General features: G+C 41.2%; 1 protein-coding gene across 1 annotated transcript; it reads right to left on the bottom strand.

Moving 5' to 3' along the window:
• Positions 1-2,568: 2,568 nt before the first annotated feature.
• Positions 2,569-23,370, bottom strand: LOC138746433 (galactoside alpha-(1,2)-fucosyltransferase 2-like). The gene is made up of 2 exons (XM_069904611.1): positions 23,262-23,370; positions 2,569-4,502 (listed from the first exon to the last, which is right to left on the bottom strand). Exon 2 carries the CDS (start codon positions 4,485-4,487, stop codon positions 3,384-3,386), a length of 1,104 nt encoding a protein of 367 aa, XP_069760712.1. The 5' UTR covers positions 4,488-4,502; positions 23,262-23,370; the 3' UTR covers positions 2,569-3,383.

The raw sequence follows: 23,370 nt of genomic DNA, 5'->3' as shown, positions 1-23,370 counted from the left end.
CAGCAACAGATACAAACCTGGATTGCTAGTGCTGTCATTGAGTTGGTCTAACCGCTACACGGATCGTTTGGATGAATTTGATGAAAAAGGTAAGTTAAGATTATTTATTTTATAGTAATATTTTAATTGAAACTGTAATCAATTTTATTTTTGAAATTATACAGCTCCATTACAACTTTCTTTTTAAATGTTCAGAAAATTACATATTTTAAAAATTTAAAATTAAAGTTCTGCCTTTACAGTCCATGAAAATCCTCCATCTGTTATACCTCCTGTAGACTGTCTTGGATGCTCTGGACTGCACTGCCAAATGGCTACTTCCCACTGGATCTATACTCATCTATCATTGAAATTTCCTCTCAGAATCAAGGCAAGCTTTGTGCAGGGAGGCAAAAACCACAGATTGTTCCTTCGACTTCACTTAACTAGTGACCTATCATGAACGCATATCTCCTCACTTATCAGGAAGGCGCTTCCAGAGACGGGTGAAGCAGGCATCACTACTGGCCAACAGGCATACAGGAGCACTTTTGAGAGCGTCCTTGGCAGCTGTATCATGGTGTGAGTACGGTTGCTGCATAGAAATGGATCAGAAGTCAATCCACAGGACCATAAAAATGGCAAAGAGGATCTCCTATGTATTATGGTCTGCTATCCTGGCTGGGTCATAAATGACCACCCTCCCTCTCAATTCAATCATCCTAATCTCCCTCCACCCTTACATTACTGTCCTCTTCCTGGTTATTCTCCACCATGGGCTTCTTTAGTGAATTATCTCTTGGCACCATTTGCTGTTGTAATAGCCCCATGTTCCGTCATTCATCCGAGAATGATTATGTGGTGCCTACTGTTTGCTTGTTCAAAGAAAATGAAGTTTGCATCTAACATCATCTCATTTCAGACTTGTGAAGTCAGTTATCAGTGCGCTTGCATTTCCATATCTGAATCCACTATTTGTTTTAAACTTCAAATGATAAAAGGAAGATGAGAGAAGAGCTCCTGGGCATAAATCTGACGGGCGCAATGTATTAGCTTACTAGTTGTGAGCCTGTATGATGTATTATATTTACAAGAGCAGGCTGTGCAAGTGGTTCTTAATGAAGAGATCAAATGCCTGAGTAAAGAAATAAGGTTAAAAAGTAGATCTGAACAAAAAGGTTTCATCATTTATTCAAATTTGGAGGAGGCCACTGTGTATGAAAATTTATTGTTCATTCCTCTATGGCCTCAAGAAGATGAATTAAAAGGAGTGGTGATGAATAAAAGTGATTTTTTTTTGGGGGGGGGGTTAAGATGAGTGTTTTTTTTTAGACAGGAGGAGGGTGGTGAAGATGCTCCTGAACTGCTATTTACAGAATGAGGTCAGAAGTGGTGGTGTTTACCGTATGCCTCCTTCACTTAGCATTCTCAGTGGTGGAAGATGCATTTTGTTGATGACGTACACTGTAGCCATTGTGTACCTGTGATAGAGGAAATATTTATGGTGGTATCAAGCTCTTGATTATTTTTGGAGCTGCATTAATGTTCAAGTTTATTGTCACATTATTACCTGGTACAGTATGAAGGGTTCTAGCAAGACAACTCTAATACTCATACAGTTATTCAACGTATCAGGGCATGAGTTCAGTTGCACAGCATGGAGTTACAATGAGAAAGAGTAATTAGTAACATAGCAAGGGGAGCACAGACAATTATCCAACAGGTTGGATAGGAAACTGCTGCAAACAAATGATAATCCATGTGCGTGCTCCTGGAGGGTCATCTGGCCAGGCAGGTCGAAAGTCAATCAATGTTAGCCTACCCTACAATTAGCTCGCTTGAACATCTTCCCTCATTTGGCCGTACCTGAGCAGGCCCTTCCAGCTCGCTCTCTTTTTCCCCTGAGATTGAACCCTAGCATCATTCCAGGTTGTGAGCCATGGGCAACACTGGAGAGTCAATTACAATGTTTAAAATACTTTGAGACAGGTTCCTGGATAGGAAAGGGTTACAGTGCTATGGGCCAAATACTGGCAAATGGGTTTAACTCAGGTAGGCAACTTGGTTTGCAGAGATCAGTTAGGCAGAGAGGTTTCTTTCGGTGCTGTATATCTTTATGACTTATAATTATTTTCTCGGTCTTACCACTTGAATGCTGATGAGCTTTGCATGGAATTGATCCTCACTTGTGACCACATGATAGAGGGTCAAACTTTTCTCTGAGGAAATCCTGAGACTGCAGTGATTGATTGACGTCCAACCATCTTCCATGAACAGGACCTGTGACTAAAAGAAGGTTCTTCAGAGTATTTGCATTTGGAGGGGAAGACAGTGCCTCATGGGGTAAGGTGAAGAGCAGAGACAGATTTCAGGAAGATGTTGCACTGGGAAAGGAGGAGACTTGGATGATAAATGTTGTTTCAAGATGGTGCAGAACTCATAGGAAGGATGAAGAATAACATTACATTACCATCAGTTAGAGATTTCCAAAGACCTTTTCAGTAATACAATTTTTTTAACTTGTGAGGTTGATTAAAAGTTATAATTTCTTCCTCAACTCAGAATGATTGCAGTCTACATTCAAAAAAATTGTCATACAAATTTATTTATTTAATTATTGTCTTCATTTACCATTACAAGATCTGGACACAGCAACTTTATTGTACCATTGTACCAGAAATTATTTCTTGAATCTATGAGCTGAAAATAGTTAATGCACATGAGAAACACAAAAGCTGAAATCTTGAGTGAACAAAGAAAATCTGGTGGGACTCAGAGAGCCAGGTATCACCCATGGAGGGCACTGGTCAAATGAGAGAAGTAGAGTCTCGATAAAGGGTTTCGACCAGAAATGTTGACTGACTCATTGAGCCCAACACATCTTCTCTTTGTTCAGGGAAAATTTTAGTCTTTTGGATAAATTCTTAAGATGACAGATGCCTACTGACATTAGAGCAATAAAGGTATCTGCCAAAATTTAGATCATTGACCCCTTCATAGAACCCTTGATCCCTCATGGACTGCAAGGCATGGACTCCTTGCAGCACCAGATGGGGGGTGGTGGTGGGGGCACTGGACATACATCTCTTTCTCTGCTCCATCACTCCTTCACTCTCTACTTATTAAGAGGCCGAAGACAAATATAACATGGAGTCACCAAGGCCAACTTTCGAGAGGTTATCCACCCCTGCCATAGGTGCTATTTTCCATAGACACACCCCAGCTTTTGACCGCAAAAGTTTAATGAAGACCCACCCCCCCAAAACCATTTATCAACAACCTTTTAACCCATTGGCATTTATTGATCACTCGGATTGCCCTATCAAGCCCCCAGGGGTTGAAATTAATCACTTTGGAGACCCCTACACTAACTGCTGCATCACAAAGCATACAATTAAAGAAGCTTAATTTGCTTTACTTAATTTTGTTGAATTCAGTAGAGGTGATCGATCAGCAGGAATGCCAATCCATTCAGGTAAGAAAGCTGCTTCATACTTAAACACTTTCAGAAATGGTGAATTAGGCAGAGTGAAATTATCGAGGAAAATGGTCTCCCCCCCAGCCAGGTAGCCTGCCCAGTAGCCAAATGTTCCTATTGTCATAATGGTGTGATTACAGTGAGCAAGGATGGCAAGGTCTTGACCTGGACTGTTTGAAGTTTCTGAAAAGAAAACATCTCCTCTGGCATTATCAATGTTCTTCTTACACCAATCCTTTCCATCACTTGTCACTGCAAAAATTGCATCTTTGTATTTATTTCTGAAGTAATCCATTGCTTTGTCTAAATACTTCTTATCACCTATGACCCCTTTCCAAATATTTGGCATGACCCTTACATAATCGCCCCTTCGAACATGAACACCAACAAATGTGATATTCTTCCGTTCCCCACTAATTTTCCTGAGAAATGCATTTGTCTCTTCCTTGATAAAGTCATGAAAGGTGAATTCTCGGAGAATTTCATCTCGTAAGTGATGATAGAAGGTCCAGGAGCACGGATATCCCGAGAGCCATCGATAGTTCCCCGGAATATTGTAATACGCATTCTCCATCCAGTCATGTAGAGGATAACCCTGCCAACGTAATTTTTTGATCAAACTTTCATGGAGGGTCGGAAGGGTAGTTTTGAAGAGAGGAGACAGATAATTGGCCATGGAAGGCAAAATATAGGCTTGATGACCATTCAGCTTTGCCAAAGCATAGAGTGTTGCATATTCCCCCATCTGGTTGCCAAGTCTTCCAATAGAATTTATTGTCCATATTCCCTTTGGAATCATCTTTAATTGTACATCATTATCTTTTTTTAAATCCACCATTACAGCTTTTGGATACTTATTTTCTTCCATTTTAGATTTACTCGCATGTCTAAAAACAATAGAAATAGATGTCACTGAAATAAAACTCAAGATTATGATGCTTATTTTTATCTTAGATTTATAAATATGAATTTTGCTTGGTAGAACTCTTTCCACGGATGTTTGTCCTTTTAGTTTCATTGTTTTCTCCATAATAGGTCAGAGTTTCTGAAAATGCAAGAAATGATGATTATTCGCGAGCTCATTGTGAATTGGAACAGTTCTTCAAAGTTTGCACCCTTGATTTTAGATTAAGCAATTTTTGGTAACAATTGGGTGCAGACAGGTGTAAATAGAAAGAATGGTTAATGAATATTAAATAGTCTGAATGAGAGTTCAGTTCAAATTTTGATTGAACCATTGATATGCCCCCTATGCTGTGCTCACTGTATGTGCCCGGAGACCAATATTGTCAGACTTTGTTGTTGATACATCAGCAGCCTAACTTGGATGTCAAACTTTGACAAACTTTCTGGAGTTCTTTTAGGATATAACCAGCGCAGTAGATAAAGGGGTGCGGATGGATGTTGCTTACCTGGATTTCCAGAAGGCGTTTGATAAGGTGCTGCACAAAAGACTCACAGAAGATAAGGATGTATAGAGTTGGGGCTGATGTGTTAGCATGGATGGAGGATTGGTTAACCAATAGAAAACAGAGTTAGGATGCAGGGGTGTTTCTCTGGTTGGCAATTAGTGTGGGATCGGTGCTGGTTTCTGCAACTGTTCCTAAACGATCTAGATTATTTGCAAAGGCAAATTGTACAGAGGATACAGAGGGTGTGCAAAGTGATGTAGATAATAAGTGTGTGGACAAGGGTCTGGCAGATGGAGTACAATGTTTGAATATGTGACCTTATCTGCTTTGAAAGGAAAAATGGAAGATTAGATTATTTAAATGGCAAGCGATTGCCGCGTGCTGATGTGCAGAAGGACTTGGGAGTGCTTGTATGTGAATCATAAAAGGTTGGTTTGAAAATGCATTAGGTTATAAAGAAGGCAAATGGAATGTTGGCCTTCCTTGCTAGAGGGATAGAGTTTAGGAGGTTATGCGGCAACTGCACAAGGTACTGGTGAGACTGAACCTGAAGTATGGCATGTAGTTCTGGTCTCCTTACTTGACGAAGGATGTACTGGCTTTGGAGGTGATGCAGAGATTTACTAGGTTGATTTCAGAGATGAGGGGGTTAGCCTATGAGGAGAGATTGAGTTGTCTGGGACTTGCTAGAATTCAGAAGAATGAGAAGGGATCTTATAGAAACACAAAATTATGAAAGGCAAAGCTAAGTAGGCAAGTTGTTTCCATTGGTGAGGAGACCAGAACTTGAGGATATAGCCTCAAGATTCGGGATAGTAGATTTAGGTTGGAGGTGAGGAGGAACTGCTTTTGCCCAGAGGGTGGTGAATTTGCTGTCCATTAAAGCAATGGAGGTTACCTCAGTAAATATATTTAAGACAAGTTTGGATAGATTTTTACCAAAGTTGGGAAATTAAGGGATATGGGAAAAAGCCAGGTAGATGGAGATGAGCCGATCATAACAGCAGGCTTGATGTGCCAGATCGCCTACTGCTCCTATTCCTTATGTTCTCATTCAACCTCAAGGAACTTGGTTTTTGCTCCTTGTTCACAAGAGTCTGGTTTGTGACTGCACTAAATTGATCATAGATTTATTTTGTATAGAATTCTTGCAATCATTTGTTATCAATTGGGATGCTAAAAAAAAGTAAATCATGGATTCATGAACGCATGGAGCACAGAGGTAGGCACTTCCAATCATCAAATTTGTTCTATTCACCAAGCAGTGCATTCCTACACTAGTCCCAGTTTATTCTCCCCAATTTCCCCTTCAACCCTCTCTGATTATTTCCCCTGCTTACAGACTGAGGATAATTGCGCATTAACAATTGACCTTCCAACCTGCACGCTTTTGGAATATGGGACAAAACCAGAGCATCTGGAGGAAACCCATCCAGTCACAAGAGAACATGGAAACTCTACCAGAGGCCCAGTGTGCTCCAGTGTTGCTGGGGCTATGAGGTCGTAGCTCTGCACACTACACCATTGTGGTGCCACATGCAATTTGTATTGAAGGAAAATAAGTAAACCTAGATAAACAAAGGATGTTGCTTAAGATCTGAAAGAGAAAATTTCACTAACCACACTAACTGTGCCATCCAATTTCGGACCTCATTTTCTTGCCATTACAACACACTACCACAGCTGGAATTAACCCCTTCAGATCCAGGTTTCCAACAATCTGACTTGCAAATGCAAGACCAGTGGAGAAGAAAATTGAATACCCGAGTCTGCATCTGAGCCAGAGAGAACTGCAGGGCTGCTATGCTATGGTGATTACAGAAATGCGGCTCCAGGTCTTCATTCCAGACTCAGAAATCCAGCTAGATGACCTTATTTCCCTCAGAACAGATAAAGATGCTGGCGCTTCTGACAAGCCTTGAGGAGGGGATCTGTGCGTTTACATCAATGAGAACTGGTACACAAATGTCTCTATTGTAATGTCTCTATCCTGCTCAGCAGATACAGTACCCGATGGTGAAATGTGGATACCTGCTCAGGGAATTCTAAGCCATTGGTGATTACTACAGTTTGCGTTCCACCTTTGGAAAGCAAAGAAGGAGCTTTATGGTGCCGTCTGTGAAGACCAGATGTCCCACCATATTGGTGCTATGATTGTCAATATTGACTTGAACCATGACAACATGAAAGCCGTTCTATCACCGTTCCAACAGCATGTCAAATTCGCCAGGAGAGGAGAGGACACTGTGGATTGGGTGTACACCAAGGTCCTTGATGTGTACAAAGGCTGGCCCTTTCCCCCTCCTTGGTTACTCAGATCACATATCCATCCTGCTAACCCCAGAATACAGACTGCTTGCAAAATTAATGAAACCAGTTCGCAGGGAGATCACAACGTGGCAGTGCTACAGGATTGCTTTGAGACCACAGACTGGAACTGTTTCAAGGATGCAGCCACCTACAATGCCCATGTAAACAGAAGAGTACATGGCTACATTAGAAAGTGCACTGAGGATGCCATGGAGATCCAATGCTTTGCAACCAGAGCTAACCAGAAACCATGGTTGGATGCAGAGATTCTGGCACTTCTCAGAGCTCATGATACTGCCTTCGGGACAGGAGACAAGATGGCACTAAAATCTGTCAGGGCTGAACTTCTCTGTGCAATCCAAAAAGCAAAAGGTGGGTGCACACAGAAGATCCATAGACATCGCTGCAACATTGGCTATATGAGGCACATGGGATCAAAATTATAACAGATCACAAGACACAAGTTAAGAGTTAGGGGTCAAAAGTTTAGAAGTAACATGAGATGGAACGTCATCAGTCAGAAAGTGGTGGCTGAGTGGAATGACCTGGTCGCAGAAAAATCATTTAGGTATATGGATGAGAGGGGATTGGAGGGTTATGGGCAAAATGCAGGTAGGTGGGACTAGGGGAGTTCACTTAGATGGTACAGACTAGAGGGGCAGAGATGGCCTGTTTCCATACTGTAATTATTATATGGTTATATAGTTACAACTTGGTAATCAAAAAAAATGGCACGTCCCTTCTGGACAGATTGAACATCTTTGATGCAAGGTTTGATAAGAACAAGCTGACGCCGAAGATGAACCCATGATGAATGGGCCCCCTGTGTAGCTGGGGTGAGGATGACCCTATCCAAGGTAAACCCACACAAGATGGTAGAACCAGACAACATACTTGTTTGGATACTGGGAAAAGTAAAACAGCAGTCCATCCCCACTGTTAGTTTCAAGGCAGCTTCCATCATCCCAGTACCAAAGAGGTCAACAATAACAGGCCTCAATGGCTATCACTCATTGGCACTGAACGCACCATTATGAAATGCTTCAAGCATCTGTTGATGGAAGGCATCAAAGTCCACTGCCTGGAGGAAACCCATGCAGTCACAAGAGAATGTGCAAACTCCACATAAACAACCCCTTCCCCTTGCACCAACTCTTCAGCTATGCATTCATCTGCCACAACTTCCTTTTCCTACCTTCCCTGGCGCGTGACACAGGCAGCAATCCTGAGATTCCCACCCTGGAGGTCCTACTTTTTAATTCCATCTTCAGGACCTCATCCCTTCTCCTATTTATGTCATTGGTCTCCACGTGGACCATTGTGGAGGAAAATCTGAACACAAAGGGTTAAGTGTTCACCCATAAGTTGCTTACAAGAACATACAAGAGTCAATTGCATTTTGCTTAAGTGGAGGCAGGGAACCTCAACATGCAATTTATCTGCAAACACACTTATCTGCAGACATAAGCTTTGGAATTCTGTTAAACAATTATTAAATTATTGCCAAACTTTGACAATGATAAATTATTGTCAAGTTGACTGCAACAGGAAGCCCACATGCAGGAATGCACTGCCATTTATTGTATATAAACTCTGTTAAAACTGGCTGTGAACAGAGCAAGCTCAGGCTGGGTGCTAGGCTCCAAGATACCTTGCTAATAAAAATCTTCCGAAGCGTTACCCTGGTGTTGGTCGTTGATTCTTGCTCTGCAACAACCATGACACCTGGCTGCTTGCTCTCCCCCTCCATAATGAACTATTAACTTGATCAGAGACATCCCTGACCCTGGCACCTGAGAGGCAACATGCCATCCAGGACCCTCAATCACATTCACAGAACCCCCTATCTGCTCTCCTAACCAATGAGTCCCCAATTAACATATCTCTCCTCTTCTCCTTCCACCTTCTCTTCGGAGTCAGGGGGCCAGCCACTATACCAGAGATGTGACTATCCATAGAAGATCATTCTTTCCACCCCCCCAAATAGGATCTAATACAGTACACTTGTTGAGGGTAACAGCCACAGGGTTGCTCTGCCCCGTCTGCTTCTCCTAACAGTCATCTAGTTTCCTGTCTCCTGCCTTTTAGGGGTGGCAGTCTCCCTGAAGCCTCTCTCTATAACTATCTCTGCCTCCAGAATGATCCAGAGTTCATCCAGCTCCAACAGGAGCTTGTTAACACTGTCTCCCAGGAGCTGGAGCTGGATGCACCTCTTGGAGATGTAGTCATCAGGGACAGTTATGCTGTCCCATATTTCCCACATGTTGCATTCAGAACATTTCACTTCCCTAGCTCTCTCCATTAACCCTTCCTACCTTAAAATCAAAGACCTTACCTTCTTGGACATGAACTCTTCCTCAGCCTTCTGAAGCCTCTCAAGCCAAACTTTCCACTTCACACTCCACACCCCATTGGCCAACTCCTCTTTAAATCCCCTTCCTTTTATTTGTCCCCGCTAATCATCTCAATTACTCACTCCCACAAATCAACATTCTATTTAACCCTTCAGTTGCCTCTTTGCTCTTTATTCAACCACCTCAGTTACACTCACCTCTCTGCCTCCCAAGGCTTTTGCTTCTCCTCTCGCTTTGATGCTCCTGAGATCCAAATGTGTAATTGCGGAAGCATAAATGTAGTCAGTTGGAGGGTTTGAATTGTATCTTTTTCAATGCTAGGAGCATTAGAGATAAAGGAGATGAACACGGATATGAATCAGTATGTAGGATTATAATGTTGTGGCCATTACAGAGACTTGGCTGGCAGAAGGACAGGATTGGCTGATACAGGTTCTGGGGTTTAGGTGTTTTAAAAGGAATAGGATGGGAGGTAAGAGGAGTGGGGAGTAGCATTACTGGTCAGGGTTATTATCATGACTGTAGAAAGAGAGGATGCTGCAGAGATAGTGTCTACTGAGTCAGTGTGTGTGGAAGTCAGAAATAGAAAGGGAACAATTATCAGTAGTCTATGGCCCCTAAATAGCTCTTGGAACACTGAGGAACAGACAGAAAGGCAGATTTTGGAATGGTGCAGAAATTACAGGGTTGCTGTTGTGGGAGACTTAAACTTCCCAAATATTGACTGGTACCTGCTAATGGCAAGAGGGAGAGGTGGGGCAGAATTTGTCAGATGTGTCCAAGAAGGATTCCTGACTCATTATGTGGACCAGGGGAAAGACCAGACTGGATCATGTACTGGGTAATGAACCTGGTCAGGTGACAGACTTCTGGGTGGGGCAGTGTTTTGGGGAATAGCTATGGACAAGGATAAAAGCAGACAAAATGTTAGTGTTTAATTGGGGAAGGGCTAATTACAATGGGATAAGGCAAGAACTAGAGAGAGTCAATTGGGAACAGATGTTCATGGGAGAAAGCAAAGTTGTAATGTGGATGATGTTTAGGGATAACATGCATGGGATTCTGGACAGGCTTCCCCACTGGAACAGGTTGAACCGTGGTTGAAAAAACAGGTGAGGCAACTAATTAAGAGGAAGAAGGAAGCACACGTTAGATTTAGGAAGCAAATAACAGGAAGAGCTCATGAGAATTATATCAGCGCCAGGAAGGATCTTAAGAAATGACAAGGGAGCTCAAAGGGGGCATGAGAAGGCCTTGGCAGGTAGGATTAAGGAGAACCTCAAGATGTTCTGTGCATATGTGAAGAATGGAAGGATGATGAGAATAAAGGATAAAGGAGGCAGCAGGTGCCTGGAGGCAGAGGAGGTTGGGGAGGTCCCAAATGAATACTTTACTTCAGTATTCACTAGAGAAAAGTACCTTGGACAAGGTGTCAGAATGAAACAACTGGACCATGTTGAGATCAGGAAAGAGGAATCTTCTTCAAAACATTAGATTGATAGGTCCCTGGGGGTAGACAAGATATACCCCAGGTTTCTGTGGCAAGGAAGGGAAGTGATAGCTGGGGCATTAGTGTTGATCTTTTCATCCTTGCTGGCCACATGGGAGGTGCCAGAGGATTGGAGAATGGCAAATGTCATCCTCTTGTTTTAATAGGGAGAATCGTGGGAATTGTAGACCAGTGAATCTTATGCCAGTGGTGTGCAAACTTTTGGAGAGAATTCTGAAGGACAGAATTTATGAGCATGAGAAGCACAGTGTTCTCAGGAACCGTCAGCAAGATTGAAAGAAAGGTTGTGCCTCACATGACTAATTGATTTCTTTAAGGAGGTAACGAAAGAAATTGATGAAGCTAGAGTGGTTGAGGTGGTGTCTATGGATTTTAGTAAGACATTTGACAAAGTCCTCCATGAAAGTCTCAATCAGAAAGATATGAGGCATGGGGATCCATGGAACCATGGCTGCATGGATTTAGAATTGGCATGGTTTCATGACTCCAAAGGAAATGGGCCAGTGACAATTTTTTTTTTTAGCAAAATATTTCAGTAACAATTCAGACAGGAACAGTGGTTTTCAACCTTCCCATTCACATGGGTATCTACTTTTCTTCAGTAGCACTGTGATAATAAAAGATTCCAGGCATGTCTGGGTCTCCACCACCTGGTCCAATGCATCCATCATAAGAGGCATCAATAAATCTTTAAGTTGTCGAGAGAACGTGGCAGGAAACCCATCCTCCCCTGGAGATTTGTTAGCTTGTAAAATAGCCAAAGCTTTCTCGATTTCTTCTCTTGTAAAAGAGGCATCTAAATTAATTCGTCCTCTTTCTTTTAATTTTGCAAGTTCAACATTTGTTAAAAATTTGTCCATCTCATTTTCATCTCCTAATAATTCTGATTTATATAGTTTCATTATGATTATCTTTTGTAATATCAGCCTCTGCTTTCATGCATTTATCATTCTAGATTACTCATCTGCCCTTACCAGCCTAGATCAAACTTTATGTGCTGTTCTCCTAATTCATAATATTTTTGTTTAGTTTTTAATATAGTTTTTTTCCATTCTATACATTTGTAATGTGTTTTATTTTTTATTCTCTAATAATCTATATTTTTATTGTACTTATGTTCTCTGATATTCTTTTTCCAATGTTGTTATGTCTTTCTCTAAGCCATCCAACTCTGTAGCATATTCTCTCAAGATAAGCTTAAAGCATATCCCATATTAAAAAGCTATTAACAGTAGAAAAAAGGTTAGTTTCACAAAATAATTATATTTGTCTCTGAATAAACTTATTAAAGTCCTTCCTTTTCAACTGTGTGGCATTGAGATACCATCTATACACACTTTCTTGTTTCCCCATTATTGCAATAATTAAAGTTAATGGTCTGATAAAAGTCTCGCCAAAATATTATGTTTTTACCACTCTACTTTTTTAACTGGGTAGATATTTAAAAACAAATCAATCCTTGTATGTAAATCATGTACCCTTGAGTAGAATGAATAATCTCTACAGGGTTAAGATGCCTTCATATATCAGTTAAATTTAGATCTTTCATAAATGATAGTATCATTTTTGTAGGCTTTGCCCTTGTTGCTGTTCTGGTTGATTTATCCAATATTGGATCTAGCCAGAAATTGAAATCTCCTCTGACCAGTATATTTTGTCTTCTCTCTGCTGTTTTTAAAAAGATATCCTTCAGAAAGGCTAATTTTGTGCATAGATATTCATAAGTCCATGATTCTGCATAAATTTTACTATGTGCCATTACAAATCTTCGGTCTTGGTCAATTATTATTGGTATAGTTTTCTAATTAAAATCACTACTCCTCTTTCTTTTGAGACAAATGTAGATGATATTACTTGTCCCACTCATCCTCTTTTTAATTTAGCAAGTTCCGATTTAGTAAGACGTGTTTGTCGAAAGACTGTATCTGCCTTTAATTTTTTTTAGGTGTGCCAAGTTCCATTTCCTTTTCACCAGACCATTTATCCCAATTACATTAAGACTAATAAATTTTAGCATTCTATCCATATTGATTTTTAAGCAAATATTTTTTAACAATAAAACCTTATCAATTTTTTAAATAATACAGTGATCTTTCCCCTTTAAAAAAACACATACAATGTCCCTGCCCTGACGGTGACATAAACAGGAAACCCTGAAAGCCTGCAAAAAAAAAGTCCACGCAATCCTTCGAGGAAGAAGAACCCCTCCCTTTAGCACCATCTTTTATAAATGCTTCTCTCCGGCCACCATTCTCCCCCTTAGACTGGAGTCTCCACTCTGCTACTACTTTTCCAAAGTTTTCACTCTTTACCAAGCTCTCAGTGAACATTTCAATAAAATTTAATTTTCAATAATAAATACAAGAGAGTTTTTTTAAAAAATGCTTTTACTTAGACCCATTCTTCCTCTTCTTAGGCAGCCTTAGTTTTCACAGAAGTCTTCCACCTCTTTCTTAGTCTTGTAAAATTGTCAATTATCTTCTGCTACTTTGAACATCAGAGTTGTGGGTATATCATCAAATATTTCAAGTTTTTGGAATACAATTGTCTTTTTACATTGTGAAACCCTTTCCTTTCTCATGATCAATCTCAGCTGAGATTATTTTGCTTCATATGCTGCTCCCAGAATTGTCTCCCATTCCTGGTAACTCAAAAGTCTGTCGTGGTCATTGATCGCCAGCTCTTTTGGGTCCAAGGGTCAGGTGAACCTTTTCAATATGTAATCTTTCTCTGAATTTGTCTTCTCCCAGCACTTGTGGGATCCATGTTTTAAAGAAGTTCACCAGATCTCTTCCCACGATTCCTTCTTTCAGTCCAATTGATTCAAACATTAATCCACCTGCTAAAATTCTCCGTGGTCGATCTTGTCCATCGGACTTTGTCTGTCCAACTCCCATTTCTTCACATTTTCCCCAAAGCTTTTAGATTATCCTGTGTTCTTACCAAGTCAACATCTACTTGGTTCATTCCTTCCATTAAGTCTTCAACGATTTATTTAGTTTCAGTCACCCTTTCAACATGTTTCTCATTACATTTTCGACGCTTACTCAAGTTTTCCATTTTCTCGAGGATAATATTTAGTTCTTGTCCCGACTCTTCAGCTCTGCCAGGGTCCGCTGACCTGAGGCCATTCCCTTCCGGGCTTTCACTTGATGTTCTTGGCTGAGTGAAAACTTCCTCAATCTTTGTTCTTGGCTGTTTTGGTTTCTTAGCTTTTATTTTGTCCAAAAAATTCTTAATTTTAAGATTTTAACCATCTCTTTGATACTCTTCATGGAGAGCTCGATGAAAACACGTCTGTCTAAGTCCTTTGCATGGCCACACACCCTCCACCCCCTGACTACCCCGGGACCTCTTGAAGTCAACAACCATCACGGTCGTGTCATCAGCGAACTTGATGATGTGGCTTGAATTGTGTTTAGCTGCACAGTCGTGGGTCAGCAGAGTGAACAGGAGTGGACTCAGCCACATTCCTGGGGGGGGGAGTGGCAGCTCAATGTGATGGTCTTGGGGATGCTGTTATCGATCTGGATTGTCTGAGGTCTCCCCGACAAGGTCAAGAATCCAATTGCGGAGGGAGGTGTTTAGACCCAATAGGCTCATCATCCTTATCAGGTACTGTGGAACGCTGAACTGAAGTCAATAAACAGCATTTGAACATACTTGATTTCCAGGTGGGTGAGGGTGGTGGTGATGCCATTGTCTGTAGAGCGGTTGGGTCTGTATGCGAACTGCAGGGGGTCCAGTGATGGGGGCAGCAGGAGCTTCACCTGCCCTATGACAAACCTCTTAAAACACTTCATGATGATGGTCATGAGTGTGACAGGGCAGTAGTCAATGAGGTAGGACTCAGACAGCTTCTTTGGCACAGGGATAATGGTGGCGGCCTTGAAGCTCATTGGGACTATGGCGCTTCTCAGGGAGATGTTAAAGATGTTGGTGAGAACATCCGCTACCTGAGCCGCACATCCCCTGAACACTCTGCTGGGCATGTTAAACTGTCCAGCAGCTTTCCACAGTTAACCTTACTTAGCTCTCATGTCAGCAACTGCAAGACACAACACCTGGTCATTTGGAGGAGAGGGTGTGGTTTTCTTCACTGCAACGCCATTTTTCTCAAAGAGTGCGTCTGGGAGAGAGGCATCACCAGCAGAGATAGATGGTGTTTTCTTATGGTTGATGATGTCTTGGATCCTCTTCCACATGCATCACATATCCTTGCTGTCCAGGAAGTGACTGTGAATGCGCTGGGCCTGCACATGCTTTGCTTCCCTGATGCCTTAGACACCTTGGCTCTTGCAATGGCTAGGGCACAGAAGACCACATCTCAGTTCCTGAGCAGCATGCGCACCTCCGCTGTCACTCATAGCTTCTGACTGGAGTGAGTTATGATGGTCTTAGGCGCAGTGACATCGTCCAAACACATACTGATGTAGCTGGTCACTGTTTCCGTATATTCCTCCAGATTGATGCAGTTGCCCCCAGTTGCTGCTTCCTTGAACATGTTCCAGTCAGTGTGTTCAAAGCACTCTTGAAGTGCATAAGTGGCTCCCACTGGCCAAGTTTTAACCTGCTTCCAGTCTGGTCTGGAGCGTCTGATGAGCAGTCTGTATGCTGGCATCAGCATTACAGAGATGTGGTCTGAGTATCCGAGGTGGGGTCGGGGCTCCACCTGATATGTGTCAGAAATGCTCTTATACACAAGGTCCAATGTGTTCACCCCTCTCATAGCAAAGTTCTGATGGAATTCAGGTAGCCTTGACTTGAGGTTCGCTGATTAAAATCACCAGCGATAATGATCAGTCCATCAGGTGTGCGATCTGCAGTTCGTTTATAGCCTCATACAGTTCCCAGATTGCCTTTTTGGCTTTGCTGCTGGTGGGGTGGGGGAGGGGGTGTCTGGTGGTAGGGAGGGAGATGTACATTACAACTATGAGGTCCAACTTTCATGACACTTGTCTTAATGCTGTCAACAAGTTTTGCTACGTGGGCACCACTATAACATCCTCAGTTTCTCTAGGTGGAAATTAAGTCAAAAACCAGAAAGGGCTGCATTGCCTTTGAGCAGCTGAAAGATCGGGTTTGGTCACAGAACATCAATTTGGCCACCAAGTGTAAAATGTACAGGGCCATTGTTATACAGGCCTTACTATATGAATGTGTGACATTCCAGAGTCAGTTACACCAGCTTGACCAATTGCACCTGGCAAGTCAAGGTCTCCGATCATCTTTCCAATGCCTTGCAGTCGGCCTGGGCGATCATCTCTCCATCCATCATCTCCAATATCAAGGTCCTTTCTTGAATGGGAATGCTAGCAGTTTTAATCTTGGTGATGTCAGTCCAACTACGCCAGGCAGGGCATGTTGTCAGAATGTCTGATGGAAGGTTGCCCAAGGACATCATGTACGACCAATTCTCCAGTGGTACCCGAAAATGAGGAGGTCAGTGACTATGGTACAAGGATGTTCTATACAGGATGATCTGACTCTAGATCGCTTTTAGTGGAGGGACGCCATCAGAAAAAAAGGTGTGGACACCGCTGAGAACAAGCTCAAAGGGGCAACGGAGGAAAGGTACAGGAAGGGCCACAACAGAGCTTCTGCCCCATTGCCCTTCCTGGCCTCACCTGCCAAGTATGTGACAAGCAGAGCCTGTCAAGGATCAGCCTGGACAGTCACTCCAGGGCACACAAATCAAACCCCACAAACTGACTGAAAGGAACCATCCTCCTCCTATGGGATGGAGATCCAGAAGAAGACAGACCCTCTTAAACTGCCTCTTAACATGGCAACAGCAGGGATTCACTAAAGTGGTTACCTCCCTTGATCACTTAGAGGTTGCAAAAGATGATTTTGCCATCAGGGGCAGTTTATGTCACAGCAAGCTGGCTTCACAAGGCAGGGACAGTCCAGGCCAGGATGAGATTGTGGACCATCCAGAGATGAAGGTAAAGATCAGAGTCTCCATTGTAACCATCTTGGTCAGAGATGACTGGAGTCAAAATGGAAACTCTGGGTAACAATTTAAAATCTCCACATCATGGCAACAAGCTGCCCCCATTCCCATCCTCATAATAAGGAGGCCCCTACTGTGTGTGTATGTGTGTGTGTGTGTGTGTGTGAGAGAGAGATTATTGAATTTATCATCCTTTGGAAAGTTGCAGGGGCATTTTTTATGCCAAAAGGTAGCACGTTATATTCATATAAACCAGATTGTGTTACAAATGCAGAAATAATCCTTCCTCTATCTATTATTGACACACACCAGTAACCCTTGAACAAATCCACCTTAGTAAGAAATGTAGCTTTCCCAGATTTATCAATACACTCATCAATTCTAGGAATACGATAAGCATCTGTTTTAGTTATTGAATTAACCTTCCTGTTATCTGTACAGAACCTAACAGTTTCTTTGGCTTGGCTTCGCGGACGAAGATTTATGGAGGGGGTAAAAGTCCACGTCAGCTGCAGGCTCGTTTGTGGCTGACAAGTCCGATGCGGGACAGGCAGACACGGTTGCAGCGGCTGCAGGGGAAAAATGGTTGGTTGGGGTTGGGTGTTGGGTTTCATAAAACACGGAGAACTCCAATCTGAGTTCAAAGGTCTAATAATATCATTTTTCAACACCTATCCACCTCCTGATCTATAATTTTACTCTTCTGACTATTTATTGCATAGGTGTGTTGTTTTATGGGACTTGCTTCTCCCACATCCACATCATGACAAATCACTGATTTCTTTTTTGGAAACAAATTTGCATATTTGAAAAGCAACTGCTTTTGTTCATGTGATTTAAGATAGCCTAACTTTTCCTTCAGATTTTCCAAAATGGTTTCTTTACGGATACCCTCACAAGATTCTGTTTCCATAATCTTATGATCCATAACTTCCTCAACCCTGGCAACAACTAACACCTCTAATACAGACTGTTCTCCACTACCTTTTTCCTCATAATAAGGTTTCAACATATTTATATGACAAACCTGAGTTTGTATTCCTATGATCTGGTTTGTTTATCACATAGTTAACATCATTCAGTTTTAATTTCACTTAATATGGTCCAGAAAATTTCGCTCTCAGAGGATTGTCATGTTGGGAACAAAATTAACACTTTACTTCCTGTCTTCAAATTTCTCACTTGAGCTTTCCTATCAAATAAACACTTCATTTTACTCTGAGCCATTTCTAAATTCTCTTGAGCCGAAGTCCACAAGTTTTGAAACCGATCTTTAAATTTAGAAACATAATCAAGCAAGTCCAACTGCGCATCCTCATTTACCCACTGTTCTTTTATCAACATTAAAGCTCCTCTAACCTGATGTCCAAACACAATTTCAAAAGGGCTGAAACCTAGTGAATCCTGCCCAGCCTCCCTTGCTGCAAATAACAATAAATAAATACCTTCGTCCCAATCTTTTCCATTCTCCAGACAATAAATCCTCATCATATTTTTAAGAGTAGAATGAAATCTTTCCAAAGCTCTCTGAGTTTCGGGATGGTACGCAGATGAAATGATCTGCTTAATTCCTAACTCATAAACCAACTGCTGAAACAACCCAGACATGAAGTTATTTCCTTGATCACTCTGGATCTCTTTAGATAATCCAAAATCTGTGAAAAAATTTTCCAAAGCCTTTACCACGGTTTTTGATTTAATATTCCTCGATGTCATAGCTTTCTGCAAATCTGGATGCCGTAACAAGTACTGATTCTCAGCTTTTGTTTTAGGCTGGGGACCCACACAATCCACAATGACCCTAGGGAAAAGTTCCCCAACAAAAGGAATAGGTTGCAAGGGAGCTACTGGAGGACCCTGGTCAAGTTCCCCAAAACCTGACAAATGTGACATGTCTGGCACCAATTTACAACATCCATTTTCTAACCTGGCCAGAAAAATTGTTTCAAAATTCTATTCATGGTTTTCTTTACACCCAGAGGATCACCCAAAGATGTACTATGGGCCAAATTTAAAATTTCATTCTGGTAAATTCTAGAAATTACTACTTGATGAAACACCACCCACTCTTCATTTGCAGGAACATAACGAGGTCTCCATTTCCTCATTAACAATTCACCCTTCCAGTAATATCCACAGAGTTCCTTAATCGCCTCCTCATTCACAGCTTTTTCCCTTAAGTCAACAAGATCAGAATCTGTCTTTTGTTGCTCAATTAACTCTTTCTTGACAAAGACAAATCTTGACTCTTACATTTAACCTGCTCCTTCTGGACTATTTCAGAAGTACTGGACAAGTCTATCAACTGGATCTTACTCTGTTCTCATTATTTTCTTAGACAAAGACCTTTTTACAGCATATGCAGTTTATATCTCAATTTTCATCAACCTCATCCTTTCTAGGCTTATTTGTTAATCTCAAAACTGACCCAACTTTATCCTCCACCAAATCATTCCCTAATAAGAATGAAACTCTTTGCATAGGTAACTTTGAAATAACTCCTACTACAACTGGTCCTTTAACTAATTCTGAATTCAACACTATGTTGTGAAGAGATATTGACTCTACATCACCTCCAACACCTCTAATCAAAGTCATCTCTCCTGTGTCCGTCTTTTGATTAAGAGTTAAAACATTCTCCAACAACAGTGACTGGGCAGCCCCAGTATCTCGAAGAATCTTAACTGGAACCTGGGAAATTCCATCCTTTACTGAAACCAAGCCCTCTGATCCTTACCAGCTATGGAACATTTGTTCTCATTAAATTCAATAGTCTGAATACATGCTTCTGGTAATATCTCCTTTACTCGTTTCTTTTTCAACACTAAATAATTTGCAAGAACATGACCAGGTTTCTTTATATTCTCCCCAGATTTAATTCCAGGTTTACCAGTCTGCTCCACATTAACCCTCTGAAAAGGCTTCACTATTCTGAAATTTGTTTTTGTGTATCAGGGCATCTTGAACCACTAACCTGGCTGTTTGTTGCCATGTCCCCATGTCTTTCACATCCAGGTATAATTTGATCTCATTGAGAACACACCTTTTAATTTCCTCAATTAGTATCAATTCTCTTAATCTGTCAAAGTCATTATTTATTCCTTTTGAGGCACACCAATGGTCAAAATATACAGATTTTCCCAGAGCAAAATCCATATAAGATTGGTTCCATGTTCTCACCAAACTCCTAAATGTTTGTCTATATGCAACTGAAACCAACTCATAAGCTTTTGATACAGCTTGTTTAATAGTATCATAATTTGCCATTTTATATGTAGTCAAACTAGAGTATGCAACTCATGCTTTTCCCTTCAATACATTGGAGCATGAGGCCATTTTTCTTTTGGTCATCTTGAGCTCTCAGCAACCTTTTCAAAAAGCTGAAAATATGTATCTATATATCTCTCTCTCACTGAAAGGAGGAACTAAATTTACCTCTGTACTAGCCAAAAACCTCTTCCCAGGATTTATAGCCACACTTCTCTCACCTCATTCCATCTCGATTGTTAACTTCTCTAATTGAAACCGACTGTCTCATTCAACATCCTCCCTCGATTTTTCAGCTACATCTAACTCATATTGTTGTCTCTGCAATTCAAACCCATTGCACTCTTTCTTCTACCCACTCAATTTCTCTAATTCCAATTGCAATTCAATAGATCTATCCTCCGGAAAATTGTCGAAGTCTTTCTTAACAAATTCTCCCTCACCTACATAAAATTTCATTCAAATCCTTTGTATTTGTATTTTCTTCATCCAATGCTTAACTTCAGCCAGCTTCAATTCCTTAGCAATGACCATTAGTTCCTCTTTTATTTTTCTCTGCAGCTCCACAGATGATGGTTGTTACAAAAATGTACTAACATCCATTGCTGCTGTTCTTTCATACACACAAGCTTTAAATTAGCTTGGAAAAAAACCAATTAACTAATAAATCGCAAAACTTCAAAGGTTTAAGATCCCGAAACTTTAACTATTTCAATCCGAAAAGGACAATCCCTCACTTTGTTACGAGCCCAGAGGACCCAAAAACCCAATAGCAATAAAAATTCACGAAGACAAATAGTTACTTAAACAAAAGTTGCTTTTAATTTTATTTAAACATAAAAGCAGGATCAAACTTTAATTTATTACTATTAACTTAAGCTAACTTAACCCCCTTCTAATTCTAAGCACACATGTTTGTAATGTGTGTAAGTTCAGGAAAGTTCTTTGCTTTAATAGTCCATTCATTCACTTCTAACTTTTCCAACTTCACTGTTATCAGGCAATTCTTATACTGTGCACAGAATTTAACATTTATGAATTTTCATCAGGCTCTAGTGCTTAACCACTAAGTCACAGGGTGAATATCTGAAATCCATGCAGATGGACCTTAAGCTGGTATAGAACTCCTGGCCTGTGGAGCACTCAGGCAACATACCCATGAACTTTGCCACTTCAACAATCTTCAATCCTTCTCCAATTTTTAAAATCTATCGACACAATCCCAACCATTGCATTCCTTTTCATTATATTCTCTCTCATCTTGAAGCTATTTCAGCTCCATTTACTTCAACAATTTCTCCCCCTCTCCCGTCTTTCCTGAGGGCCTTATGACCCCGATGTGTTTAGTTCCTAGACTTGACTGCTGGTAGCCATTGCAAGAACAATGTATTCTGAGGCACAACCTCCAGGTTAAACCTGTCCCATCAGTTAATTTTGTTCACTTTGGTATTCCTTCATGTTTGGCTCAATAATTTTAACATCCTCCACTCTGACACTTTGTTCATATACTCTATGTCCTGCTTCAATTTGATATCCTTGAACTTCCCCTTTACCTGCCCTTTCATTACCATTTCATAATATTATTCACTTAACTTCTGTTCATTTTAAACCATTATTAATACTGCTTTCCTCGTGAGCATTTCCTATCTAACTTTTACGCCTGAATCTGATATATTTATTAGTTCCAAGTACTTAATTAAATCATTATCCATGCTAATAAAAGCACGGTGCTGGAGAAACACAGCCAGTCGAACAGTATATTTTATGTAGTAAAGATACAAAACCAATGTTTCGGCTTGAGCCCTCTCAATGTTGGTTCTGTGTCTTTATCTTTGCTACATAAAGGACACAGTTTGACCTGCTGAGTTTCTCCAGCATTGTCTTTTTACTTCAACCACAGTGCCTGAAGACTTTCGTGTTTTACTCATGACTTTTAAGGTCAGCCTGGTTAATGTCGAACGGGGTATATTCCTTCCTTTTCTGGAGCAGTTTTCCATGAAATACAATGCTTCATAAATCCAGTAGATGATATTCCATACTTACTTTGGTCCTCTTGGTTAAAAAGAGGAAAGCTTGTTAGGCTTTCCAGCCTAACAATTAAAATCCCTTCTCTCCCCTCCTCCCATTGTTCACTTTGGATAATTTCCTGCTCCACGGTGGTAAAGGCAAGGATTCTTAAACTAATTTTGACAAGGAGCACATATACTGTGTATGAGTCACCGAGACCCAGCGTGCAATCTTCACCAAGTCTTCACTCACCATCGCACACCCACGTTACTCAGATCCCATCTCCCCCCACCCTTCCCCCTCCCCCCACATTTGCATCAACATCCCCCTTGCTCACCTATATACCGAGAGCAATTTTCAGTGGTCAAATGACCTACGAATCCGTATGTATATGGAAATCAGAGCGTCCATGGGAAACCTGTGACTGCAATAAATTCTGCACTTGAGCATATACCTTCTCTCTCACCACTATTTGGGCCCCAATCAGTTCTTCCTGGTGAAGCAACATTTTATGTTAAACTGCAAGTGTCATCTAGTGTGTTCAATGCTTCTGGTGTAGCCTTCACTACACCTGAGTCAATGGATTCAGATTGGGAGTTTGTTTCATTGCAATAACAGTATATACTATTCCACATACTATTACCACACAGGCATATCTATCCGTTGTCTCATGCACTGTCGATGAGGCCATATGCAAACTGGAGGAATAATAACTGATATTCTGTCTGGATACTCTCTAACCAGACAACATTAACATCGACTTCTCCAGTTTCTGTTAAGCCACTTCCCCAAGTCTCTCTCCTTCCCTGTCTCGTTGTTTCCTTTCACTTAGCTCTCCACCCCCTTTCCCTTTCTGTTCGGAGCTACCCCCTCCCCCAATACTTAACAGCTTATTTTCTATGCTCCCACCTCTATCTACTTATGACACCTACTGCCAACGTTCCTTCCCCTTTCCTCTCTCCTCTCCTCTCCTTGCCCCTCTCCTCACCTTTTCAGTCAGACGCCTCCTTGCTTTTTTGTTCATACCGTGATGAAGGGCTCAGACCCGGAATGTTGGTTCCTCTTTACTTTCTGCAGGTGCAGGAGTGACCTGCTCC

Source organism: Narcine bancroftii, chromosome 12 (genome assembly GCF_036971445.1).
Source record: "Narcine bancroftii isolate sNarBan1 chromosome 12, sNarBan1.hap1, whole genome shotgun sequence".
Classification (NCBI taxonomy): domain Eukaryota; kingdom Metazoa; phylum Chordata; class Chondrichthyes; order Torpediniformes; family Narcinidae; genus Narcine; species Narcine bancroftii.
This window is presented reverse-complemented; position numbering and strand designations above follow the sequence as displayed.

Excerpts from the sequence above, each read along its gene's own strand:
- LOC138746433 (XM_069904611.1), bottom strand. The coding sequence starts at position 4,487 with ATGGAGAAAACAATGAAACTAAAAGGACAAACATCCGTGGAAAGAGTT.